This window comes from Neovison vison, chromosome 7 (assembly GCF_020171115.1).
Source record: "Neovison vison isolate M4711 chromosome 7, ASM_NN_V1, whole genome shotgun sequence".
Classification (NCBI taxonomy): Eukaryota; Metazoa; Chordata; class Mammalia; order Carnivora; family Mustelidae; genus Neogale; species Neogale vison.
This window is the reverse complement of record NC_058097.1, coordinates 164,579,369-164,591,800: the sequence shown is the minus strand read 5'-3', so window position 1 is coordinate 164,591,800 and position 12,432 is coordinate 164,579,369. Positions and strand designations below refer to the sequence as shown.

Genomic DNA, 12,432 nt, shown 5'->3' with positions numbered 1-12,432 from the left:
AGCACTGTCTCTCCTAGAGGCTGCTCACCACTCCCCCTCAGCACCCTGCCTTTTCCAGATCTGCTTTTTCCCTTGGGCAGCATCTTCAGAACTTCTCAGCACCATTTGTTGAAGAGACTGTTCTTTCCCATAAATGATCTTGGCACCTTTGATGAAAGTCAGTTGACCATAGACTTATGGGTCTGGATTCTAGTTCATTGATCTATAAGATTAGCCTTATGCCATACTGTTTTCATTTTTGTAGCTTTGTGGTAATTTTTGAAATCAAGAAGTATGAGTTTTCTAACTTTTCTTTTTCAAGGGTTTGTTGTTGTTGTTGTTTTGGTCTATTCAGAAGTCCTTGCAATTTTGTCTGAATTTTAGGACCATCTTGTACATTGCTACAAAAAGGAAGTTGGAATTTTTATAAGAATTGTGTTAAGTCTGTGGGCGCCTGGGTAGCTCAGTGAGTTAAGTCTTCCTTCATCTCAGGTCATGAACCCGGGGTCCTGGAATTGAGCTCTGCATTAGGCTCCCCGTTTAGCGGGGATCCTGCTTCTTCCTCTCCACCTCTGCCCCTCGTGCTTATGCTCTCTCTCCCTAACCTCTCTCTCTCACTCTCTGTCAAATAAATAAAATCTTAAAAAAAGGAATTGTGTTGAGTTTATAGATTAATTTGGAAAATACTGCAATCTTAATAATATTAAGTCTTCCAGTTCATGAACACAGGATGTCTTTTCATTCGTCTGGATCTTTAATTTCTTTCAGCAATTATGTGGGGGTTTTTTTGGTGGGGTTTTGTTTTGTTTTACAACTTGCTCTTTTTTACTTCATCTTAGAGAATTTTATGTGAAGACCTATAGTCACACCTCATGTTTCTTAATGGGTACATAGTATTACAAGGTATTGTAGCGTAATTTGTGAACTGTTACCTTTGTAGATCGTTTACACATTTTTCTTTCTCCATTCCTACAGTGAATATAGTGTATAAGTATTTGCCCCTTTGCTACTATTTCCTTATATGATATTCGTATAGGTGAAATAGCTGAGTCAGGAACTTTGTATATTTTGAGTTAAATCTTTTTCTCCACCAATAGATTATCAAAGTATCTTTTTCTGCCCTGTTGCTGGGACTGGAGTGTTAACCTTAAATTTTTAAACTGTCAGGAAAAATTGGATCTCATTTCTGCTTAATTTCTACTTATTTGATTGTTAGAGACTTTTAATTAATACGTTAAATAAACCATATGTACCCCCCCATGTTTATAAGCCTTTGCCCATTCTAATTCTAAAATTAACACTTTAGCAATAGCTTGTTTTTGACCATTTGATAGTTGGGCATTTTAAAATTTGGGTTGGTCCATGACATAATTTATTTGTCTTAAAAATAGGTCTTCCTGGGGCATCTGGGTGGCTTAAGCGTCTGCCTTTGGCTTGGGTCATGATCCCAGGGTTCTGAGATCAAGCCCTACCAGGCTCCCTATTCAGTAGGAAGCCTTCTTCTCCCTCTCCCACTCCCCCTGCTTGTGCTCCCTCTCTTGCTGTGTATCTCTCTGTCAAATAAATAAATAAAATCTTTTTAAAAAGTAGGTCTTCATTTTCAGTATGTACTTACAGAGTCATTCTCTTTTCCTAGGTTGTCCTTCAAAGGAGTATGGAACGAGTACAGTCCTTTTTTCTAAGAAATAAATGCCGTCTTCCTCTCAATCCAAGTCTTGTTGCAAAAGAATTAAATATTAAGGTGACATATAAAATACTAATAAGTTAATATTATACTTCATAATAATCTGTAGGGAAAAAATGTAGGAAGAAAGCAGATGGGCTGATATACTTAAGGCAAATAAGGATAATATCTGCATGTAGTTTGGTTATTAGTATTTATGGATGTCTGTTTGTGTAAGATTCATATTTACCTCAGTATGTTTTACTTAACCACCATTCCTGAAAGAAAAAACAATATAAAATTATTTGCTGTCTCAAAATAAATTATTTTTTACTATGATATAATAGCTGCCTTGTAGGCATATGTTAAAATTGCAGTCACCGATAGCATTTCCTTTCCTCCCCTGTGAATGTTCAGAAAGACTCTCCTCAGGTTTATAACACTTTTTAGAGCTATCAAAAAGTAGTTGAATCATCAGCATTGAGTGATTATATTTCAGAGTGGGCCAGTAGTTATGCAGATAGTGGATTTTCCCTTAATGAATTCAGCAAAAGCAATCAATTAATTCATCCATTAGAGTCTCTGGTTTGGAAAGGCCAAGGTACAAGTATTCATAAAGGCGTCTCAGGTTTTATTTCTTTTTAAGTTGATACATGGCTTCTCTTTACTGAAATTTAACAGTGGGTCCCTGAGTTGTATGTTATTGGTGGGGGCCATGGGGTCACATTTTCTCCTTGTGTTTTGTTTGTTGTTTCCTTTAATTGGTCTTTCTTAAATTAGTTTTTTTTTAACCAGTTTCATTTTAAAATAAGATTTGGTCTTTGCTGATGAAATTTTTAAATTTAGTGTCACTATTTGATTATGTGGCTAATTATTTATTAGAAGAGTACCATAAATAGGAGAAGTAGAGATCTCATCCCAGATCATACTGCTTTAGAGAGAGATAAGAATATACAAAATTCTGAGCTCTGTTGGGGAATTAAGATACTTTTAAAGCTCAAACTTTTAATAATTTTGTCTCAAGTTTTAAGGTTTTCTTCTCATCTAGAGAGTAGTAGATGATATTTTACTCATGCTGTGTTTAAGTTTCAAAATATTTTTAAATACCTCTTATCTGCTGGGTGATCTAAAAAGCAGTTCACATGTGTTATTTCATTGGCCATACTTCAGAGGAACAGGTAGAGAGAGAAATGCTTAGGACAAAAAATCTTAAACCCATCTTTATTCCAGTGTTACCCTTCTAATGCATAGCATGTTGTATTTGTAGTCATGTTCCTTCTTCAGTTCCAATGCTGTGCCCCTAAAAGTGACAATGCTGAATGCTGATCCAATGGGGGAAGAAATTAATGTCATGTTTAAGGTGAGCAAAATCAGGTTACTTTGTTTTTCTTTTCTTTTTTTTAAAGATTTTATTTATTTGAGACAGAGAGAGAGCACAAGCCGAAGGGAGGGGCAGAGGCAAAGGGAGAGGCAGACTCCCCACTGAGCAGGGAGTCCAGTGCAGGTCCATCCTAGGACCCTGGGATCATGACGTGAGCTAAAGGCAGACACTTAACCAACTGAGCCATCCAAGCACCTGAAGGTTACGCTGTTTTTAAGTGGTAATTTAAAAATTACTTTCTTAGGGCATCTGGGTGGCTCAGTGGATTAAGCCTCTGCCTTCGGCTCGGGTCATGATCTCCAGGTCCTGGGATCAGGCCCCTCATGGGGCTCCCTGCTCGGCGGGGAGCCTGCTTCCCCCTCCTCTGCCTGCCTCTCTGCCTACTTGTGATCTCTGTCTGTCAAATAAATTAAAAAAAACTTTATAAAGTAAAAAATAATAAAAATTAATTTCTCAAGTTCCTTTTCCAAATTGCAAATGTAATTTGATTTAATATTTAATTAAATTGAATAATTATGGGGCATCTGGGTGGCTCAGTGGTTTAAAGCCTCTGCCTTCGGCTCAGAGCATGAACTCAGGGTCCTGGGATTGAGCCCCGCATTGGGCTCTCTACTTGACGGCGAGCCTGCTTCTTCCTCTCTCTCTGCCTGCCTCTCTGCCTACTTGTGATCTCTGTCCAATAAATAAATAAAATGTTTTTTAAAAAATTGAATAATTATGTGAAAAGTTATTGCTGATATAAACTGTTCTAAAACAGATTTGGGAACAAATGCAGCCCTGAGCTACAGCTGCTACCTATGGCCATAGCTTTAGCAGATAATGCCTTTCACACAGATATGATGTGAATGGTACCCCCTAGAGTTGTGCAGCGTGACACTGCAAAACCATGAGCAATGGCATTGGTTTTTGGAAACATAAAACTTACCTGTGGGAAGCAGCAGGAGTGGAACACTACAAGAGTAATCGATCCCAGGACCCTGAGATCATGACCTGAGCCGAAGGCAGAGGCTTTAACCCACTGAGCCACCCAGGCGACCCTTTCATAATTTTCTTAATTGGTCTCAAATAATATATTCATTGTTACATGTTTTAAAGTTACCCAACTTAAAAAAGAAAATGATAAATTGATGTGGTTCCAGTTAGATTTCATTCATTTTGGGAGGGTTAACTCTTTCCATTTTTTTAAAGTAAACTTCTGGTTTGAGATAATTACAGATTCAGTCTGTTGTAAGAAATTATACAGAGATCCTAATTATCCTTTACCCAGTTTCCCTCTGTGTAACATCTTGCAAAACTATCCTACAATATCACAATGAGACTGTTGGCAATGATACAGTCAAGGTAAGGAATATTTTGATCATGACAAAGATCCTCCATTTTGCCCTTTTAAAAATTTGAGTACGATTCACATACCACAAAATCTAACCTTTTAAAAAGTGTAGAGTTGAAGAAACTGAGACGTGAAGAGGTTAAGTAATTTCCTCTGGAATACTAAAGAAAAATAAAAGGCAGTCTGTTTTATCTCATTCTTCATTCCTTCCACCATTTTCCCCTCCCCCTGTCTTTTACAGCATGTAACGTAGTAAGTCTTTTGGAAAGGTACACGTTTCATTTTATCTCCTTGATTTCAAGGTTGGTGAAGATCTTCGGCAAGATATGTTAGCTTTACAGATGATAAAGATTATGGACAAGATCTGGCTTAAAGAAGGATTAGATCTGAGGATGGTAATTTTCAAATGTCTCTCAACTGGCAGAGATCGAGGTAAGTCTGTCAGCTCTGTCTTGGTGTCTTATTATTTCTTCTCTGTGATACTTGTCCTGTGGTAGTCCTGATGCTGGTACACTATGATCTCAGTTGTTTCTACTTTAATTTAGTGTTACTTTACTGATTTATTTGTTTATAATTAAATAACTCATTGAGTAGCCCTAATAAATTTTTTTTGCAGTGGTTTTTTGGTTTTGCAGTAACCAGAGGTTCCCATTGATTGACTAAATGAGGACTTCATAGTCTTTAGCTTTTAACTTAAAATTAAGGTGTCTTAAGTTAAACCAATTTTGATTTAATTTCTGCAAAATAATGGTTTCAAAATGTTTTTTCTACTTTAGCACAGGCTTCATCTTACTATTTTATTACATAAGTTTTCTTCCTTACCACATATGTTTAGTGTGAATAATAAAAGCATTACACCCAGAAATATTGTAATAATTAAAAGGTAATGAATGTGAAACACCCAGCATGTGACATGTATTAGGTTCTCAGTAATTGTAGCCATTGTCATTACTCTTATTCAACAAATGTTTGTGTTGATCTGCCAGCTACAAAATGCTAATAACATGAAGCGTTTATATTTAGAGGGAAGCAGTTTAAAGACCTACAAAGTAATTTGAAAATGCTTTAATAAGCTAAAAGCTCTAAAAGAATTTTTTAAAGATTTTATTTATTTATTTATTTATCAGAGAGAAAGAGAGAGAGAGCGCACAGGCAGAGGGAGAAACAGGCTCCTCGCTGAGCAAGGAGTCCAGTGCAGGACTCTGTCCCAGGACCCTGGGATCTCATGACCTGAGCCAAAGGCAGAAACTTAACTGTCTGAGTCACCCAGGAATCCCGAAAATCTCTAAGAGAAGTAACAGAGGTAGTGCTCTGGGGTTTTAAAGGAGGGAAAGATCATTTATAGTTGATGGAAATGAGAAATGCTTCTCAGATTCTAATCATAGACACTAGAAAGTCACCAGAACAATTATCTAGTCATCCTTATGATATTTGCCATTCACGTTATGCTTAAATGCCTATACTGAAGGAAATTTACTGCATTTCAATGTAGTCTGTCCTATCCTGGATAACTCTGATGGCTGTAGAGTTTTTTCTTACAGTCTAATGAATGGGAACTGACTCCTAATGTCTTCTACCCATCAGTTCCAGTTCTCTTTATAGACAGTCATATAATAAGTCTTTGTGATGATGAATATTGTGGCCTCAGATCCTGAGTTCCACATTCTTCAGCCATTTGTCATACATGACTTTAGATTACCTTATTTTCTGATTATTCCCATTGTAAAGGCTCAGGTGACCCAGTCTCTGAGAATGGCACCTGAGTTTTGTAGAATGCAAAATAGGCAAAGTATTGCACATGCAGAACTTATTCACAAATAAAACCATACTAGCTAGCTCCTGCTTAATCATGTCTTGGCCATTTTGTACTTGTACATTTTGTATCTTAGACCCAAGTATAGGACCTTACCTATTAACTTCCTTGTTATTATTGGATCCATTACTTTTCAGCCACTTGGATTCTTTTTAAAATCCGAGTTTTGTTATCTGTTGTTGAACCTCTTAATTTCTGTCATGAACTGATTTGAAGAATCTATATTCTGTAGCTTCTGCTAAGGCATTGAAAAAAGTGTTTACTAAGAGAGGACCAAGGACCAACCAATGTGTTGTATCGCTAGAGACATGAGATTTCCTGTCAGGTGATTGCTAAATCTTTAGGTACTGTGGGGTACCTATGTGGCTCATTGGTTAAGCATCTGCCTTTAGCTCAGGTCATGATCCCAGACCCCTGGGATTGAGTCCCACATCAGGCTCCCTGCTCACTGGGGAGCCTGCTTCTCCATCTTTCCGATGCTTTCCCTTTTTGTGCGTAGTTTCTCTCTCTGTCAAATAAATAAAATCTTTTTAAAAATATCTTTAGGTACTGTATTTTACTTGGGTACTTGTCTACGTCATTGTGTTATCAACTGTTCTCCATTTTATCCATTAGGACAGTATGAGAGCCTTATCACTTTACTTTCTCAGTTTAGAATGTACAAGCTTTATTTATTTATTTGACAGAGAGAGACATAGTGAGAGAGGGAACACAGAAGAGGAAGTGGGAGAGGGCTCCACAGAGATTCTGATGCGGGCCTCAATCCCAGGACCCTGGGATCGTGACCTGAGCCAAAGGCAGATACTTAACGACTGAGCCACCCAGGCATCCCTACAAACTTTATCTTGTCAAAAAGAAAAGCAGGTCAATTTAAGAATTCTTGCTGGTTGGGGGTACCTGGATGGCTCAGTCGGTTGGGCCTTTGACTCTTGGTTTCAGCTCAGGTCATGATCTCGAGTTGTGGGATGGAACCCCACATCAGGCTCTGCACTCAGCAGGAAGTCTGCTTGAACATTCTCTCTCTCTGCCCCTCTCCCCACTCACTTGCATGCAATCTCTTGCTCTTGCCTTCTAAAATAAATAAAACATTTAAGAATTCTTGCTGGTTAAAAATATTCTTGTTTTTTATAAGTTGTAAATGGAAGTTATTTTACTAAGATTCCTCAATGAGAGCCTACCATTTCATTAAGTTGCCTTTCTGTCACCACACTTAATTCATATAGTTGCACTTTCTCTTTCTTCTTATGAAATTCCATGTAACTTGAGAGGCAATCAGATTCCTCTTGTTTTTTATGTTGTTTCTAACTGATTATTGAGTACTTACTTTGTGTCTTACCCTGGTCTAAGCTTTTCATTTGTATTATCTCACAAGTACCTTTATTTTCCAAATGAAATCGCGTCCATATCCTCTGTGAACTTTTTACTAGTATTTCAGTGTTTCTAGTAATCCCTCACTTTTTCAGACTCAACAGTTGTCTTTAAATATTTATGAGACATTTACTGGTATATCTCCCCCTGCCATGCTTGATTTTAAGTTATCTCAGGGTAGGGACCATATCTTACATAGCGAGTAGTACATTGTATATTTTATGAACTTTGGTCCACTGTTTTAGCACATAGTGATTTATATGTATGTATATATGATTATGAAATGAGAAATTTATATGTATATTAAAATTTGATTAAATATAGTCATAGAATCAAGGTGCAGGTACTCATTGAAAAAGTATCTCAGTGTGAACTATTAACTAGATGATACACTTCTTTTGGGATGGTCTGAAGACCTTGGCCAACTTGGTTTTTTCCAGTCCTTTGTCTGAAGCAGGTCTCTGTGTCCATATCTTTTGACACCAGTGCATCTCCTTGATTTTGAAAATACATAAAACTGTTTTGTTTTTATTTAAAGATTTTACTTAATTTATTTTTTTGACAGGGAGATAGAGAGCACAAGTAGGCAGAGAGGCAGGTAGTGGGAAAGGGAGAAGTAGGCTTTCCGCTGAGCAGGAAGCCCAATTCAGGGTTTGATCCCAGGACCCTGTGATCATGACCTGAGCCGAAGGCAGCTGCTTAACTGACTGAGCCACCCAGGCGCCCCAATAAAACAAATTTTTTAATTATAAGAATAATACATGCATATAGTAAATGTAGCAGGTAATAGAATTTATTTATTTGAAAGAGAGCACCAGTGCCGTGGGGAGGAGGTAGGGGGCCAAGGGGCAGAGGGAGAGGGAGAAGCAGGCTCCCTGCTGAGTTCAATTTTAGGACCCCAAGATCATGACCTGAGCCAAAAGCAGACACTTAACTGACTAAGCCACCCAGGTGCCCCAGTCTTTCTTTTAAGCGCAAAATGACAATTCTCTATCTGGATTTTTTTTTTTAAGATTTTATTTATTTGACAGAAATCACAAGTAGGCATAGAGATAGGCAGAGAGAGAGGGGGATGTGGGCTCCCTACCAAGCAGAGAGCCCAATAGCAGGGCTCGATCCCAGGACCCTGAGATTATTACCTGAGCCAAAGGCAGAGGCTTAACCTACTGAGCCACCCAGGCGCCCCTTTATCTGGATTATGTATTTAAAGCATTTTTTTTTAAAGATTTTATTTGTTTATTTGACAGAGATCACAAGTAGGCAGGGAGGCAGGCGGAGAAAAGAGGAAAGAGGCTCCCTCCTGAGAAGAGAACCTGATGTGGGTCCCAGGACCCTGGGATCATGACCTGAACCAAAGGCAGAGGCTTAACCCACTGAGCAACCCAGGTGCCCCTAAAGCATATTTTTTAGTATAAGCACATAAAGATCTACATTATTGTATTCCCTTACGTGGATGTGCCATAATTTGATACTTGTTTTAAAAGTGAGAAAATAAAAAATGATTTGCCCAGCCAAACATTTACATTTCATTTAGGAAGACAGAACATGTACTTAAGACTTACATATGTCTGGGGTGCATGGGATTGAGCGCCGCATCATCAGGCTCTCTGCTCAGCAGGGAGCCTGCTTCCTTGTCTCTCTCTGCCTACTGCTTTGCCTACTTGCGATCTCTGTCTGTCTAATAAATAAATACAATCTTTAAAAAAATATATTTAGAAAAAAAGACTTATACATGTCTTAAGGACAATCTTTTTTTTTTTTTAAGATTTTATTTATTTATTTGACAGAGATTACAAGTAGAGAGAAAGAGAGAGGGAGGGGGAAGCAGGCTCACTGCTGAGCAGAGAGCCCGATGCAGGGCTCGATCCCAGGACCCTGAGATCATGACCTGAGCTGAAGGCAGAGGCTTTAACCCACTGAGCCACCCAGGCTCCCCTCATAAGGACAATCTTAATCTATTCTTACCTTTGAAAGGGCTTAGTATACTCTGAAACACTCTATCATTGCCCAAATACGTGATCAGAGTAAGTTTATTAACTAAGTAACTTTATTAACTAGGTCAATATTATCTAGTTAGTAATTAAAATTATTATTCTTGGTGGAGGGTATAGCACACCGTTGTACAGATTATGGAGCCTTAAATTCAAATTCAACTGTTATATTTTGGGTACTTCTGAAAATAAGAGATTATTTTTGATTGCTCAGATTTTTTTTGCATGGGCTGCCAGACTTGATTTTTTAGAAATAATTCCTAACTGATATCTCATGTCAAAGATGGAAAGCTATAAATTTTTTAAAGGCTTTTGGGGAGGTATTTTTGCAGAGCTTAATGTTTTGTTGTTAAAGGTATGGTGGAGCTAGTTCCTGCTTCAGATACCCTCAGGAAAATCCAAGTGGAATATGGTGTGACTGGATCCTTTAAAGATAAACCACTTGCAGAGTGGTTGAGGAAATACAATCCTTCTGAAGAGGAATATGAAAAGGTGATCGGCAAGTCTCTTTATTCCAGATAACTTTATCACAAATGTATTACATAGGTTATAAGTGCTTTTCATTTTCCAGCTCTGGTGACTAGCCATGTAGTCTAAGTTGTGAAAGCGGTGTCTTTCTCTAAGTTAAAAAAAAAAAGTTATATACACGTATGTTTCTATATAAACAGTTTATCTAACGGTAAGAATCTGAGTGAAACCAATGCTAAATTACCCCCAAAACATTCCAAGCATGCATTTAGAGGCCAGCAGAACAGGTATTTTTATGACCCAGAATGTTCACATTTCACAAAGATCTTGGGACAAGTTATGAAAATGAGTAGAGTGGCTCCATGTGTGTAAGTGTGGAGTTGAGAGGAAAATTATGGGCCAGACTTTCTGAGCTTGAACTATGTTCCAAGTCATCAGGTATTGAGCCTTGGGCAAATTATTAACCTCTTCTATTCTTCAGTAACCTGGGATATGAAATAGTATACGTTACAGTATTGTAATACTTTTTTTGGTAATATAGTACATATTATGTCTGTAAAAAATAAAAACTTTACAAGGCTATTGTGAGAGTTAGATGAGTTTATAAAGAAAGCCCTACACAGAGTAAATTCTGTAGTTGGTAGCTGTTAATATTAGAGGTGCCAATTTTTTGTTTTAGCATACTTTTGAATTCTATATCAAGAAAGGAACTCTCAGAGCAGCTGAGTTGCTCATTTGGTAGTGTATGACTTAATTTTTTTTATAGACAGAGTGCGTGTGATCACATCAGTGGCCCGAGGGGCAGAGGGAGAAAGAGAGACAATCTTTAAGCAGACTCCCCGCTTCATGGAGCTGAATGCAGGGCTCAGTCCCACCACCCATGAGATCATGACCTAAGCTAAACCCAAGAGTTGGACACTTAACCGGCTGAACCAGACAGGTGCCCCATGACCTTAGTGTTGTGAGTTCAAGCCCCGTGTCGGTGAGGGCTGGGGGAAGTAGAGTTTACTTCAGAAAAAATAAAAATGGGGGGAAAAGGTAAAGGGAAATCTCTTAGGACATAAGGCCTCTAGTGATCCTAAACTGCCTAAGAAAGACTCAAGAACACTTTCTTTTTTATTTATTTGACAGACAGTCACAAGTAGGCAGAGAGAGAGAGAGAGAGAGAGAGGAGGAAGCAGGCTCCCTGCTGAGCAGAGAGCCTGATGTGGGACTCGATCCCAGGACCCTGAGATCATGATCTGAGTCAAAAGCAGAGGGTTATTAACCCACTGAGCCACCCAGGCACCCTCAAGAACACTTTAAATGGCAATGTAAGGAGATCTCAGTTTTAATGTCATTTGCCTGCCTCCTTTATGTCATTAGGTCATTAACATATCACATTTACAGATAAATACAAATTCTATTTGTTCACCTAAGAAGGTAGAGGAATTTAGCTCTTTGTTTAAGATCACTTCCTTTTCTTATGGTGTGGGGAAAGCAGTGCAACAGAAGCTGATACTTTATAGTAATGTTGGCTCTTTTTGTGGTTCTGGGGAAGTGCTTTGACACAAAATAATTGTCAAGTAGCATACACTAAGTGCCTTTTATGCATTTGACTCTTAAGGTACTTTACATAAAAGAGTCACACTGCTTGGGGTGAACCTTGGGTCTGCCACTTAAAAATTATGTGATCTTGGGCAAAGAACTTCTATGTTTCAGTTTCCCTCATGACAATGAGGGAAATGACAATCATAATCATACCTATGTCATAGAGTGTGCATGTGTGTAGGTTTGTAGGTGTGTAGGAAGAGTAGTGTAGTGACTGGTTTGTTACAAGTGCTGTGTAAACCCTTGGCTCTTTACCATCATCAGTTATGATTTCTGGGGAGTTAAGAAATAACCACATGGACATGTAGAGCCATATGACTGTGCTATTCAGAAATTTAGTTCCCTGAGGATAAACTAAATGCACATGCTTTAGATAAAAGTACTCATTGTATACATCTTGCTGCATCCTTCTGCATGATGCTAGGTCAGTAATTTAATCCCCAGGGCGGTTAAGACTGAAGTGAGAGATCTCTAGCTTCGAAAAACTTGCAGATGACATAAGGAGTCAACAAAACATATTAATTATACTATTGTATGTTTAAAGATACAAGCTGACTTTCTTCATACCCTCCTTATAAGCCAAAAAAAGGAAAAATATTCTTTTATTCAGATTAATCTTTGTCACAGTGTTACCACCACTTGTACTAAACAGTAGAGCCTGTGAGGAACGGAGTTGCACAAAGATGATTCTTAAAAGATGTTTAAAGGCAGCATGTACCCCAAGTAGGGACTGGCAGTTTCTCTGCCTGTTAAAGGATAATAGATGGGAGAGATAGGGCAGTAACCACCTTTAGAAGGGTGTTTTTGTTTTTGAAATATGACAAGACTGACTTTTGTTATCATAACCTA

The 12,432-nt window shown here is 38.1% G+C and overlaps 1 protein-coding gene across 3 annotated transcripts in view; it reads left to right on the top strand.

The window, feature by feature from the left end:
• The window catches only part of PIK3C2A (phosphatidylinositol-4-phosphate 3-kinase catalytic subunit type 2 alpha), a 105,532-nt gene that overhangs the window by 77,622 nt on the left and 15,478 nt on the right, over positions 1 to 12,432 (top strand). For all 3 annotated transcript variants that reach the window (XM_044258902.1, XM_044258901.1, XM_044258903.1), the window contains exons 20-23: positions 1,616 to 1,720; positions 2,910 to 3,002; positions 4,656 to 4,785; positions 9,881 to 10,017. In XM_044258902.1, the coding sequence (XP_044114837.1) occupies positions 1,616 to 1,720; positions 2,910 to 3,002; positions 4,656 to 4,785; positions 9,881 to 10,017 (465 nt within the window). The remainder of the gene's footprint in view (positions 1 to 1,615; positions 1,721 to 2,909; positions 3,003 to 4,655; positions 4,786 to 9,880; positions 10,018 to 12,432) is intronic.